The 15,534-nt window shown below is 47.4% G+C and overlaps 1 protein-coding gene across 9 annotated transcripts in view; it reads right to left on the minus strand.

Annotated features, from left to right (window-relative positions):
* The window catches only part of TDRD9 (tudor domain containing 9), a 112,451-nt gene that overhangs the window by 65,435 nt on the left and 31,482 nt on the right, over positions 1-15,534 (minus strand). For all 9 annotated transcript variants that reach the window (XM_073241768.1, XM_073241775.1, XM_073241774.1 and 6 more), the window contains 5 exons: positions 14,446-14,667; positions 13,824-13,946; positions 10,957-11,037; positions 7,946-8,110; positions 3,157-3,260 (listed from right to left, as the gene is read on the minus strand). In XM_073241768.1, the coding sequence (XP_073097869.1) occupies positions 3,157-3,260; positions 7,946-8,110; positions 10,957-11,037; positions 13,824-13,946; positions 14,446-14,667 (695 nt within the window). The remainder of the gene's footprint in view (positions 1-3,156; positions 3,261-7,945; positions 8,111-10,956; positions 11,038-13,823; positions 13,947-14,445; positions 14,668-15,534) is intronic.

Below are 15,534 nucleotides of genomic sequence, written 5' to 3' on the forward strand. Positions count from 1 at the left end.
ACAGCATTCTTCAACAAACTGGAAAAAACTGTTCTAAAATTCATATGGAACCACAAAAGACCCCAAATAGCTGAGAAGGAAGGATAAAGCAGGGGGGATCTTACTCCCCAACTTCAAGCGCTACTACAAAGCCACAGTAATCAAGACAATTTGGTACTGGCACAAAAACAGACTCTTAGACCAGTGGAAGAGAATAGAGAGTCCAGATATTAACCCAAGCATATATGGTCAATTAATATATGACAAAGGAGCCATGGACATACAATGGGCAAATAACAGTCTCTTCAACAAGTGGTGCTGGCAAAACTGGACAGCTACATGCAAGAGAATGAAACTGGATCACTGTCTAACTCCATATACAAAAGTAAACTTGAAATGGATCAAAGACCTGAATGTAAGTCATGAAACCATAAAACTCTTAGAAAAAAACATAGGCAAAATTCTCTTGGACATAAACATGAGCAACTTCTTCATGAACGTATCTCCCTGGGCAAGGGAAACAAAAGCCAAAATGAACAAGTAGGAATATATCAAGCTGAAAAGCTTCTGTACAGCAAAGGACACCATCAGTAGAACAAAAAGGTACCTTACAGTATGGGAGAACATATTCATAAATCACATATCAGATAAGGGGTTGACATCTAAAATATGTAAAGAGCTCACGCACCTCAACAAACAAAAAGCAAATAATCCAATTAAAAAATGTGCAGAGGAGCTGAACAGACACTTCTCTGAAGAAAGAATTCAGATGGCCAACAGACACATGGAATGATGCTCCATATCGCTAATAATCTGAGAAATGCAAATTAAAACCACAATGAGGTACCACCTCACACCAGTAAGGATCGCCACCATCCAAAAGACAAACAACAACAAATGTTGGCGAGGATGTGGAGAAAGGGGAACCCTCCTACACTGCTGGTGGGAATGTAAATTAGTTCAACCAATGTGGAAAGCAGTATGGAGGTTCCTCAAAAAGCTCAAAATTGAAATACCGTTTGACCCAGGAATCCCACTCCTAGGTATTTACCCTAAGAACACAGCAGCACAGTTTGAAAAAGACAGATGCACCCCTATGTTTATCACAGCACTATTTACAATAGCCAAGAAATGGAAGCAACCTAAATGTCCCTCAGTAGATGAATGGATAAAGAAGATGTGGTACATATACACAATGGAATATTATTCAGCCATAAGAAGAAAACAAATCCTACCATTTGCAACAACATGGATGGAGCTGGAGGGTGTTATGCTCAGTGAAATAAGCCAGGGGGAGAGAGACAAGTACCAAATGATTTCACTCCTCTGTGGAGTATAAGAACAAAGCAAATACTGAAGGAACAAAACAGCAGCAGAGTCACAGACAAGAATGGACTAACAGTCACCAAAGGGAAAGGGACTGGGAAGGATGGGTGGGAAGGGAGGAATATGGGGAACAAAAGGGACATTACTTTTAGCAGACATAATGAAGGGCGGGGGGGCACAGGGAGGGCTGTGCAACACAGAGAAGACAAGTAGTGATTCTACAGCACCTAACTACGCTGATGGACAGTGACTGTAATGGGATATGTGGGGGGGACTTGATAATGGGGGAGTCTAGTAAACATAATGTTGGTCATGTAATTGTAGATTAATGATACCAAAATTTAAAAAAATAAAATAAAATAAAGGGTGAATCCCTTTTTATAGGTTAGTCTCAGGGGCTGAGAACAGAGAGTGACACCTGACTCAGAGAAGACCACTGGTGGGTGCTAACACTTCTGGATAAACAGCGGTTGGTTGGGCAGCAGCAAAGACAGCAATGGTCAGACTCCCCCAGTCCACTGGACCCTAGCCAGGTCAAGGAAAAGAAATCCACCCCTGTTCCCAGAAGTCACACCACAGAACATCAGAGACAAAGAATGTGGCTGGAAGAGAGCCAGCAAGGCTTACCTGAAAGGAAGAGTTAGACCAGAAGGTAACTTCTTACTGTAGCAGGAGAAGCCAGGGATTATGCGACAATATCAAAACACAGAAAGAACAATGGGCACACTTCATGTATGGAAACTATACCTCAATTAAGTTATTTAAAAGAAAAAATTAGAAAAAGGAGGAGAGAAACAGTGACCCAACAAAACTATTTCAGGAATGAGAATGAATAAATACATTTTTGGCTAAATAAAAACAGAAAAATTTACCAAAGAGTCTTATAAAGAAACATCGTAAGGATAGACTTTAGGAAACATAAAAGTGATCGAAGAAGGAAAGTCTAAGAGGCAAGACAGAATGACGAATAAATAAACTGATTGTATTTGGGTAAATCTAAACACACTGATGATATAAAAAGTAACAAAAGTCTGTGAAGCTTAAACACAGAGCTAAGACGGGTACATGACGGCCTGGACCTAGGAAGGGGCGTGACTGCAGCAAGACCACCTCGTTCTAAGGCGTGTGCTCCAGGAGGCACGCGGGACGCAAGCAGCTGTCCACGTCAAGACTAATGACTGGAAGAAGAGAAACACACAGGGGTGTGTGTCTAAGGCCCGAAGAGAACAGTAGCCCAGCCCCCGAGGCCCTGTGCCCCCACTGCTTGCTGCTCCCGTGCGCCGGCTGCATCCACGGGCTGGAGGGCAGCGAGCACCATCAAGGCTCCCAGCACAGCGCTTTCAATTAGAGGCTAAGAACCTACCACCACTAAGAACCTAAAATTGTCCCTAATGTAAAACATGTTTCAGGTTTCAAAGAGGCAGCTACACGACTGGACATCTGGGTCATAGCAGGAGCCTGCTTAGGGTCAGGAATACATCTCTCTGACAAATGGAAAGCAAGGCTGGGGAGGGCTTCCAACAGCCTCTCCTAATGTGGACCTTCACGTTTTGTCCCTCAGGACTGGGAGTGCTGGGACTTCATGTCTGGAACACTATCTTCTCTCCAAGTTGTGGTTTCTAATTTCCAAAACCGTTAGTCCTAACACTGTACTTGGCATGGTTTTAAACTAAAGCAGAAATTTCCAGTAAAAATTAGCAAGATACTAACTTTATTTTAACATGTATAGTGACTACTGAAAAAGTATGTTATATCATAATATTTTAAGAACACTGACGTTTCAAAATGGGTAACAAATTCAAAGTATACGTGCGCTGAAGAGCACTGCCTGCCAGGCAGAGGGCCTCTCACCCGCTGTCTTGCACATCTAGATCGTCAAACATCTGGATCAGGGAGACGGCAACTTCATATACATCCTTAGTGATCACGGGCTCCTCTGGGAGATGAGGAGAAAGCTAAAAACAGGAAAAGAAAAGGCTGAAATACCACAACAGGATTACAGGGGGAGTTCAGAGGTTGGATGGTGACTCTCTCTGCCAGTACGTCACTGTAACAAATGCCCCAAATAAAAATACTGTCACTTGCAGCCAACATCTGAGCACTTGCTGAGTGTCGAGCACTGGCCGTCCCCAGTGCATTCCGGGATACGCCCCGGATCGCCCCTGGAGCCCGGATGGCGTCAGAGTCTGCACACCCAGGTGAAAGCCATCTGGAGCCCCAGCACGCTGCACCAGGAGCTCAGGGCGAGTTTGATCCCAGAGCCAGTGCCCTTCCGCCTGTCAAACACTCCCTCCACCAAAGGAGCCCTGAGATGTCCACATCGAGGATGTACGAAGCAGCCCTTAAAAAGCACACGTACTGGGAAAAGGTGACCCCTCATGTAACCTGCCAAAACATACGCATGACCACGGTACCTGTGTCTGCCAAGGCCGAGGAAGATCATGCAACTGCTTTTACTTGTGTACTAAAACAAAGCCAGATTGAGCCCAGCTAGCTCAGGTACACCCGTAAGGCATCCCTGCAGAGCCCTGGGGCTCAGAAGGCAGAGCACACAAGCCCACAGCTGTGGGACGGGGCCACCACTGGGCATCTCTCTCCAATATCCACACAACAGCCACGGCCTAATTTCCACAAAACCATTTTATGGGTTGTTTTCACCAAGAACAAGGGGTTTTTTCATTTACTTAGTAACTTTATCTATCAGATATTATATGCAAGACATTGCATTTGACTTTGTAAAGGACACATCAAAATAAGTCTTCAGGTGATAACTATAAATGTAAACTTTTTTTCCCCAGTTTTTACTTAGAATAAATTAAGTACTCAAATTTAGTAAGTTTAGTGTTTGAATAATCCATTTTTCATTATTACAATTCTCTACTAATGTATGTATGACAGGGTGACTTTCATTTTAATCAATAATTTTGAACAAGCATGCCTAATAAATCTGTTCTTGATGTTCAATCTTTACCTTAATTTTCTACCTTATGCAAACAATAACCAGTATTTACTGTAACACAGCTATACAAAAAGAAACACAAAAAAAGTGTACTACCACAAATACCAACAGTGACATCCAAACCCATCCAGAATGATTCTCCTACCAGCAAGCAAACCATGTTCTGAAAAAGCATGTCTCTGATTCACAAGAATTTCACTGAATTTTAGAACCAAGCCCGGAGAATATCCAAGCACACTGACAAGATAACAGACACAGCCACTTCTCTGAGCGGCCCGGACAAAAGTGACAAAGGAAATACCCGGTGATGGGCGCACGGGTCCAGCTGTTGAATTCGTCCCCTCCCGTGTGTGGGCATCAGGGGAAGAGAGGGCAAGTTCCCCGATGTCCTGGACTGCACCGTGACAGAGAAAACAGACACATCAAAGTGCGTAGGGCAGACGGCAGTGAGCAGGGAAGGGGGCGGGAATGCGGAGGCAGGGTGACTCCTGCCCCCCACCCCCCGCACTCAAGTTTCTGGAGACCATGACTCTCTTGTCAACAGAATGAGACGGAAGCGCCAGCGTTCCTGCTCCAGGCTGAGTCTGGAGCCCCGCGCTCTGACATCGCCATGAGACGGCCCTACCCAGGCTGCCAGCTGGTCCCAGGGCAGCGAGAGGCACATGCAGCAAGTGAGAGGAAGGGCCCCACAGGTAGGGGACCGAGGGGTGAACGCAGCCAGGCACCATTCAGGGGTAAAATGGCATTCCAGCCCACCTCACACCACGCTCCGGAAAAACGCATTACAGCAAAACTGTACACAGGAGGACACAAAAGCCCTACCCTAGGGTGGAGGGACACGCCCCAGAATGACCCCTGGGGGCTGGGTGGCGGGCAGCGCTCGGCTTCTGGACTCCTGTAGACCACGGGTGTTCGCTTCATGATCTCATTGTAGTGCCGTTTATGTACTTCTTTCTCTAAGGATGGGATTTTTTTTTGCAATAAAAAAAGCTGAAAGTAAAGGATGAAAAGGACTCCTTACAGGACACTGAATGTAAAGAGCCACAGTTGGTAACAGAAAGATGAGGAGGGCACCACGGGACCCAAGGATAGGTGGCTTCCCAGAAAATCAGAGTGGCCAACAGTGGAACACTGCAGAGAGGCCAGGAGAGCTCAGGGCCGAGCGCCCGAGATGCGGGCGTGGGGCGGCCGGGAAGACGCCCCAGGCTCGGAAGTCTGGCAAGAGCTCTGAGAACCATGGGGCTTAGAGAGGGTACTTTTTAGGGTGAGAGAGACTCAGTTCCGATTAACCGTCGGCAAGAAAGGGACGGCGAAGAAGGAGCAAGTACGGGAAAGGCAGGAAAGGAGCCAGGGGTCGGACGAGGCCGCGGAGGAGGCGGGAGGGCCGGGAGGCCGAGCTCCCTGGGAGGGCACACTCCTCCCTGCAGCACTGGCCGGGGGTTCAGGGAGTACGAAGGCAAAACAGTGACAGTGATAAAGTCAGGGTCTTAAGGAAATCCTCGGACTCCAAAAACTATGTAACAAAATCTTTATGAAATATAATTTTTATAAAGCTTAAGATTAACATAGTTAAGTCATGAGTATTCATTCACTGAAATATTTACTGAGCACCTATCAGGCACCAAAGACAGGATGCTTGGCACACATGCCCACCCAGGTCTTTTCCGGCCTGCAGCAGGGGCCCAGTCAGCGCTCAGACCCGACCCAAGCCCCTCACACCGTCAGTGTGAGCTCTGACATATAATGCATAATGCAAAATGCAAAACAGACATCGACAGGAATTAACTAGACTTCAGCCAGTTGCAGAGAGACTTGTAAACACCATTCGTCTTATATTTCAAAATGGGTCAGAAAATGCAAAAATTCTAGATGTTATGAACAAGTGCCGTCTCCCCTCCACCTTGAATATGCGCTGCACTCAGTGACTTGTTTCCAAAGAGTTCAGTGAGAAAAGTAGAGATAGGTCCCTTTGCCCAGTTCACATCTCAGCAGGGGACAGACGTAAGACAAGCCAAACACACATGCACATGTCAACATATACATATGCAGAGAAAAGGAAGGGAGGGTGCCAGGGGGGCGGCGTGGGCCTGGCAGGCACTGTCTTGGCCAGGAGACTGAGACAGGCCTCGCCAGAGATGAGCCATGGTGCACCTATGAGGTGACAATCAGAACGCAGCCCCCAAGGCCTCCCTCCCCAGAACCCACAGCCCAGGCTACTCATGAGAAAACCTCAGAAAAATCCCATTAGCAGGGCATCCCACAAAATACCTGCCAGCACTCCTAAAAACTGTCAAGCCATCAAAATGAGAGGAGTCTGAGAAACCGCCACCACACAGGCACCCCGGAGCTATGCAGACCAAAAGCAACCTGGGGTCCTGGGACAGGAAAGGGCGCCAGGGAGCACAGCGTGTTCACATCAATTCAAGTCTCGTCAGTCCTAAACTGTAGTAGCCTCTCAGCCCCGACAGCTTTTTTTTTAAGTGCTACAGGGTAAATGTTAACTGTAGAATCTAGGTGACGGACATGTGGGTGTCCACTATAAAATTCTTTCACCTTTTCTGTCCTTTTGAAATACTGTCATTTAAAAAGTTGGAAAAAAAAGAGATGCTCCATTTTTGTGGCTATCACAGGCCTCCTTGACACATTCAGACGTGACAAAATGTGTCTTCTTCCATGAGGCAGAACCCAGTCAGTCCAGGCACTGCAGCAGTGCCATCACATCAAAGCTGCTTTTAGCGAGAGCCAAACCCCCCTGCGAGCAATTGGGCAGCATGACACCCGCCCTCGGGCCCCGCAGACCCCACCTCCCGGGACCTACTTTCTAGCAAGGCGTGACCCACACGGGCCCCCAGGGGGCCTTTTGCCCCTTACAGAGTTCTCTGGCCCGAGAAGGCTGAGAAACCCCGGCCTACAGGACACCCTGCATGGGTGCAAACCTGTTCTCTGGAGCACCACTCTTAATAAGAAAAGACTGGAGGCACTGGCTACTAATCCAAGACTGGTATATTCACATGAACATAATGTGGCTTTTAGCTAAAAAAGGGGAATGAAGAAACTATATACTAATAGGAAGATGTGAAAAGGTAAGTGAAGAAAGCAGGGTGCGGGTGGAAGGCCACCGCCCCTGGGGAAGGAGAGGCGATCGGGGCGATCGGGCCGATCGGGCCGGGCAGGGGCTGTGCAGCCAGACGGGGGGAAGGAGGTGCTCTGCACCCGCTCATGCTTCCTGACTTCCAAACCCCACGAATGGACCGCCCATATGAAAACAATCCCGAACCGACTGCCGCTCTCCCTGAGAATGTACCATCACAGTTCTCCGTCACCACAGCCCTATCCCCCTTTAGGCACAGCAACACAACTCACATCAGAAAATAAACTGAAGTAAAATTTCCTCCCACTCCCAATGGAATCTATAATGTTGTAGTTGACTAAAATCTGACATTTTATTTTTCAACACCAACAAGGTCCCGCAGTTGCCGCCCAGATGATGCGGTGAGTGTTTACAGTGCCCACCACTTACAACAGTAAGGCCGGGGCTCCCTCCTTTTACTCTCGGCCAGCCCTGCCCCACACGCTCTGGCGTCCCGGTCCACTGGAGGCCCTGGGCTGCACCCAGTGAATGCGGTTTAATCAGATGCAAGAGGACATCCACGATGGAACAAACAGGGCCTGCCCACACACCTTGCTACCATGGATGTGCTCCAAATCGTCGAGATAATACTCCTCGATTGAATGGGGTCTTCCTTCGACCTCATAAACGTACGCAGGGTTCACCTTGTTCTGAACAGGGGCAGCAAAGTAGTCGGCAAACTCTTTACAGTTAATGGTGGCTGACATCAGGACTACCTATAAAAATAAAAAAAAGCCATCAAACAAACCCATTGTAATAACCAAAATGGAGCACTTTTATGATTCCAAGCTTGTTTCTGCTTTAATAACTTTAAACTTTTCATAGAAAGTGTTGATTCAGTCTCTAATATAACATGAATTACTCCAGTTTAAAGAATGCTCAGACACCAAATTTTACTATTTCTCTTCAATGGTTTTATCAAATGAGAATCTACTTATCTCCAATGAAGCTAAGTTACAACCATTTACCTAAAAGGAAAACCAATTTAAAACAGAGCAAGTAACAAAATGATGTGTTCCAGAAAACTCAGGAAGATCAGTGGCAGAGGAAGACGAGGGACCCAGGAACCCTGGAGAGTCCCAGCAGGAGCAGGGCGCGAGGCCTGGGGCAGACGACACGGCTCGGTTTCGCCAGAAAGCAGCACAGGGCACGACCCTAAGACCTCACCCACGAGGCACAGCGGCGCACCGCGGGGGCCCTGGGCGAGGGGCAGCCTGCCGAGAGTCTGCACGATGCCGGGCGGGGTAGACCCAGCTCTTGGGGCCACCAGCTACCTCCTGGGGCCCATAGTCAGGACTTCCACAGGATAAATCTCAGCAGAAACTTAACAACTTCACACAGGCATTGGCAGTACAGGCATCACGTGAACTCCCCGTACTGCCCCTTGGACATTCGGAAAGGCGGCTCTGAGGGCCCAGTGGGGATGTCAGAGGGCCACCCCAACCCACGTTACAGACCACGGTCTTTACCTTCTGGGGACCAGAGCCTCATGAATGCTTGTCTGTTGCAGAGCCTGCCAACTAAGGCCCCCTCCAGGCTGCTCAGGCTGGCACTGCCCCCAGGGGGCCCTCGTCCTCCCCTCCAGACAGATGGCAGCGTGCCCATGGCACCTGCTTGTCCAGGGCAGGTGCTCAGTCTGGTCAGCCAGAAGCCCAGTGGGCTGGCGGGTGGCACAGGGCCAGGGACCACTACAGGTCTCGGTGTAAGAGGAAAGGGAAAACTCCAGGCCCGCCTGCCCACCTCCTGCACCGAAGCCTCTGACAGCCGTATTTTGTGTGGGTGTGTGTATTTTTTTTTTTTGGTACCATTAATCTACAATTACATGAAGAACATTGTTTACTAGGCTTCCTCCTTCACCAAGTCCCTCCCCACAAACCCCATTATAACATTACACATGCTAATTTTAAGGCCCCCTTTCTTTTTCCCCCCTGCTTATCCCTCCCTTCCCACCCATCCTCCCCAGTCCCTTTCCCTTTGGTAACTGTTAGTCCATTCTTGGGTTCTGTGAATCTGCTGCTGTTTTGTTCCTTCAGTTTTTCTTTGTTCTTATGCTCCACATATAAGTGAAATCATTTGGTACCTCTCTTTCTCTGCCTGGCTTTTTTCACTGAGCATAATATCCTCCAGCTCCATCCATGTTGTTGCAAATGGTAGGATTTGTTTTCATCTTATGCCTGAATAATATTCCATTGTGTATATGTACCACATCTTCTTTATCCATCATCTACTGATGGACACTTAGGTTGCTTCCATTTCTTGGCTATTGTAAATAGTGCTGCGATAAACATAGGGGTGCATCTGTCTTTTTCAAACTGGGCTGCTGCATTCTTAGGGTAAATTCCTAGAAGTGGAATTCCTGGGTCAGATGGTATTTCTAAGCAGCTCTTTTTTTTAATAAAGTAGTGAAAAATGGGATTTCTAAGAGTTCCAAAAAACTTATTACAAAACCATCTAGGACTTGCCTTCTAATTTCTTGGCCTGACTACATCTACCATTTACGGTTTTATCTAGAAAATATTCTGCTTCTTGCATTTTTTAATAAACCATGACCATACTGAAACCGACAAACCACTTATCTACTTTATATTCCCAACTGCCATTTTCAGCAGTGTGGGAGCTATTTCAGAATCCATTCACATGCTCTCTCTGCTACTGAAAACGAAAGTACACATAATCGAGTCATTATTATAGAGTGAAGGAGAAAAGCCTCAAAATGACAATCAAGAAAGGCCGGGTTTACTGAGCGTTCCTCAGTGTCAAATTTAGGGTCCCAACGAGGCTTGAGGTGCCAACCCTGTTCATGTACCATCATCTCAAGGCATGAGACAGCAATGGCGACAGGCAGGCTTGCTTGGTGGGGGGCAGGCCCGCCAGGCAGAACTAACACCCCCACCCAGAGGGCGGGGAGATGACACACATGGAGACAAAATACTTGGTGTTTCAACAGCAACTGTCTCCCACAGCTCTGTGCCTGTGACAGCGTGCCAGCTCCACCACAGGAGCCTTTACAGCGCTGTTTCTGAGAGACCCCAGCTTAGTGGCACAGCTGGGCTGGCCACGGGCAGACTGCACAGCTATCATAAACCCTTTGCTATTTTGGCCTCATTCATGCCTTCTTCCTTTTTGTTCAAGTAAGATGTAAACAGTGCCGACCATTGCCCCGGACTCCGTCAGCTGGTGACCTGAGTCCCTACACGTGTGCAGGGCCACTCTCCGGCTTTGGAGCTCTTGAAACAGAGACTGCCGGTGCACCCACGTGCCCTTACTCTGTGGTGCGTGTTGCAGCCAAGAGCGATGTGCAAATACCGAGCATCTCGTTAGAGTCAGCTATCATTACATCATCTTCTGCAGCCTAGAGGAAATTTTACAACTTAATGCATAATAACCTAGAAGTATTCCATACTCTGACCCTAAGAGGATGCCCTTTAGCCAGCTAACTGACAGATCTGGAGTACTACAGGTGACAGTGAAGTTTACGGGTCACGGCCTTCAATTGTTTCTGTTAAAGAGAAACAAAACAAAATCTTAAATCATAACCCTGTACTCATGAAATCAAACTTACCTTCACAAATCGTGAATTTGTTCTTAGAAGTCTGCGGACGACCAGCAGCAGGAAATCCATTTCTTCAGTTCGCTCATGCACCTACAAAACAAACAGGCACCCCACATGGCACCAAGCAGCTGCAGGGACAGAGGGAACAGAACAGATGATGGCACACCCCGGAGTCGGGCTGAGGTAGCTGTCTGCTTGAGGCCACTCCCAGGATGGCTACGGCTACGGCTAGAAGGAAGCAAAGAACGTGGCCCACGAACCAGAGAGCCAAGGCCACGTGGGCCACTGTCCCCTCAGAGCTTCTCTCTGGGACCCTACTGGCACCTGGGCAGAGGCATGCTTCGCATCCCTGGCCTGCCCACTCAGGGCCAACAGCGCCCTCTGGGTCAACAAGGCAACCAAAACCAGCCACCAACCCCAGCACAGAAGCCAGGCACCCACCTCCTGCATGGCCCTCACGCATCTCAAGTTATACTGTCAGTTTGGCAAGTACAGGGCCAAGGTGGGGCCCGTGGCAGTGTGTCCTGCCTGACGGACACATGCCCTAATAGGCAGGGCTGCAGTTCCAAGGGTGGGCAAGGGAAGGCCCTGGAAAAGCTGGCTCGTTACGAGCAGATACACCAGCACCAAGTTAGGAGCTGAGGCCATGAGGGAGAGTAGTGTGGCAGGATTCACGGTGGTGGCTTAATGGGGGGCTCTACTGCTGGGGAAAGCAGGTGTTTCAGAGACCCCCAGGGAGAGCCAACCAAAGGTCTCGGCCACCCCAGCCTCCCTGCCCTGCCCCACCCCAGAACCAGAGGACAGCTAAGGGCCAGGCCACAGGTAGCTCTTCCTCTAAAAGAATCCAGTTACCCTGTCACTTAGGAGCTCCATGCACAAGGGGACAGTAAGGTTCTACCCTGGGACATTTCTCTGCCAAAGCGGAGACACTGGTGCAAGGTCTGAAGGAGGGAGAGTTCTTCTCCTGTGACGGGCCTGGCCGTTCCTCCGCAGTCAGCTGCACTCCAGGTCCCAGGACCCTCCTCAGCAACTCAGAAGCAGAGCGCAGGCGATGTACAGGGAAGAGAAAACTACACACCCAAGTATCTCATGTGCATGATGGCTGGAAATCCTGGCAGACGCCATTATGAATCTAATTCTTACTTCATTCTATTACCAGACCCCAGAATATTTCCTCAACACACACACCCTGCGTCTTACTCAAGAAGGAAAGACAGAGGTGCTTTTCAGCAGAGAGGCCTAAAGGGACCTCTGCTAGTGGCCACCCCCAGCTTCTCCAGGCTCTCGGACAGCCGGCCTCCCACTCCACCTGGTCTCTCTGGATACCCACAGCCCTCACCCTGCCACTGGCCTCTCCCCACACAGAAACACTTGTGCCTTAGCAGGTAGCGTCTTCCCCAAGAGAGTGGCTGAGAGCAGAAATTAGGATTCATCTGCCCTTACAATCTCAGCACCAACGAGCCAGGACTTGAAAACCATTTATGGAATGAATGACTTCCCTGAGCTAGTCTACTCTTTTTCAAGAGCTGAGAACACATTTTCATTCTCTTTTCCACTGCATGACCATCTTCAACTTCATGCTCTCAGATTTCTTTTGAAATTCAGATCATCCCACACAATAGGAACACTATTGTTTATAAATCTAAAATTTCAGGTATATCCAACCCATTGATTCCTTAAGCAAACAATTATTAGAGCGCCTATCAGGTACAGGGGGCACTACGGACAACCAGCAGCAGGAAGCTGCTTTAACAGTGACAAGATCACTGTCGGTACTGGCCCCAACAGGGCAAGCTCCTGCAGAGAGGTCAACTTCTGTTCAACTACTAGGGCACACCTTCAGGAGAGGATGCAGTCGGTAACAAGTGTGGACGGCATGTCCTCATGGATGTGTGTGCAAGGAAGCCCACCAGATAGGCAGAGAGATACTGATACACAGCAAACGAGTAGAGGCCTCGGGAATTGGCTCTGGAGCTGATGCCTGGGGTGAGCTCCCAGTAAAAGGCCCCTAAATGGTGAGACTGTGAACTCTGTTCACACCCCTTTGTGCAAACTGCCTGTTAAATCTGAATCTCATCTCCACCTAAAGACACTCAAAATGGCTAAAAGTCATGAAAAAATTCTGAACCATACTGTGCATCGTGCTACTTTGCAAAGAATAGATTCTTTTCCACCTTTTACCCCCCAAACACCCCACAGTGATTTAAAACCAAGTAAACGTACACAAGCTAGTAATGCACTTGCTCAGCTTCACTTGACCACATGCAGTGTTACCAACACCACACACACAGCAATAGGGGAGAACCCTCATCCTGCACATGTACTGATTTTCTTTAAAAATATTACTGCCCTTGTTTTACTAGATGGAAAGTATCTGTAACATGCTCAAAATACCTCCACATGATTAAAGTTTTCTTAACTGTCTGATGTGACTCACACTTTACACCAGGGGTCAGCAGACTTTTCCTGTAAGAGGCCAGACAGCGAGTGTTCCCAGCTCTGCCCGATGTACTGTCTCTGCCCCGACCACTCATCTCTCCTTGTGGGGGGGCAGCAACCGTACACAAATGAGCAAAACTGTGTTCCAATAAAACTTTATTTACAAAAACAGGTACCAAAATTGGCCTGAGAGCTGCAGTCTGCCATCCCTCGACCTGAACAAGGAATCTTTTCATAGTCCTCAACCTCCCCACCCACGTTTTGGAACTAAGAGCAAAGAATAAAACAGAAAGTCAACATTCAAAAGAAGAACGAGCAGACAAAGACCCAAAGTGTGCAAGGCACACGACAAGAGGGCATCCACAGTGACTCGCACTGTGCTGTCGCTACGCAAGAACAGGAACGTAAGGGCGGAGCTACATGAAGTCAGCACTTACTTCATCGATGAAGATGTGTGTGAATTCCATCAAACTCTTGGCACTAACTATTTTCTGAAGCAGGACTCCAGTGGTCATATAAATTAACTTGGTGTCTTCTGTCGCTATCTTTTCTAACCCTACCTAAAAGTGGGGAAAGGAAAGAAAAAGGAGAAATTTTTCAGGTTTAAATGGTTCACTTCTATTCCATTCTATAATGGAGGAAAGAAAGGGAATAAAAAAAACGATTGTATATCACAAAATAAACAGAGTCCAAATTACAAGTGACATTCTAAAGTTGATTTTCTTCTCCTTTTTTGAGGGGATGGGAGAGGGGAATTGGCTTATCGAGTCACACTGCCGAGATCATTTTTAAGTTAAGACAACTGTGTAGGAAGACATCTACATACAAGATAAAATATGTAAGTCATGACTCAGAATTCTCACTTCTTTCCTGTTCAACTGAGAAAGAAAAAGCTATTTTTAAGAAATTTAGAGTTTCATTCTTTTTAAAATTATGCAATAGTTCTTCTCTATAAGCTACTGGTTTCATTTTAACTTCCAGAAGAAAAAAATCACATCCTATCATCAACGTAGAGAATGAAAAGTGTCCAGCTGGGAGATGGCGCTCTCCCAGTCTCACCTGGTAGCCCACCAAACCACCCAAAGTCCAGGAGCGCTCTTTACTGATCCACCGGGCGATGCTGCTGGCCCCAATCTTCCGCGGCTGGGTGACCACGATGTTGCAGTGGGCAGAGCGCTGCATGCAGTGATCCAGCAGGTACTGTGGGAGCTGAGTGCTTTTGCCACTGCCCGTGGCACCGTGTATGATCACCACAGAATTACTCTCTATCAAAGAAATGACCTAGGATTTAAAAAACATTTCAAAATTGCCACAAAATTAACAACCAGGTAAAGTAACACCTGTGAACCAAAACTTTTATCTTGTGATGACTTCCAGGACTTAGTTCCCTTTCATCTTTAGAAGTCTAATTATTACCTAACTGCCCAAACAGTACAAAAGACAGCCGGGACGTTACACGTGGCTGCTGCGTAGAGAACCAAGCCCGCCACCAACAGCTAACTGCCAGCAGCCACAGAAGGCCAGGCCGGCTCAACTTCAGATCCTTGGGTCTCCATTTCGCCTACAAAAATGGAAAGACCGAAGTGGATTTCTTTAGCTCTTGCTAAGTGCAAATTTCTATTAAGACTGTGTAATGAACCTCCATGTAATTTAGAGAATATGAAAAGAGCTGTTATTACACTCAGATGGTTTACAATTTTCATTTGAAATTCTTCAGACACATTTTTAAACAAGCACCTTCCACTGGTCCACCTCCAGACTGTGGGGCATTTTTAAAACTGCAACCCAATCCCTCCCTTTCACTCTCCCACCTCCACCTTAAATTTAAACTCTTATCTCTCTAGCAATTGCTGTGGTCAGGGAGTACAGATTAATTTGACTATTGGCTTCTTAAAATTAATAAAGTATATCTACCCTACAAAAGTTGTGTGACTCAACCTAAAGCAAAATAAAAATTAAATTTGCAACATTTACAGTTTTATTGCGCTCCTGGTCCTTCCACCAGTACAGTTTATAAAAACTTCAATACACTTATTTTTAACCATGTACTCATCCTGCTATCGTGTCTGGCTCAGCATTATTAATAAAATGATGTATCAATTGACAACCGTTCAATAGGCAGAAAAGGCAGCCCATGTGACGAAACCC

Source organism: Manis javanica, chromosome 8, assembly GCF_040802235.1.
Source record: "Manis javanica isolate MJ-LG chromosome 8, MJ_LKY, whole genome shotgun sequence".
NCBI lineage: Eukaryota > Metazoa > Chordata > Mammalia > Pholidota > Manidae > Manis > Manis javanica.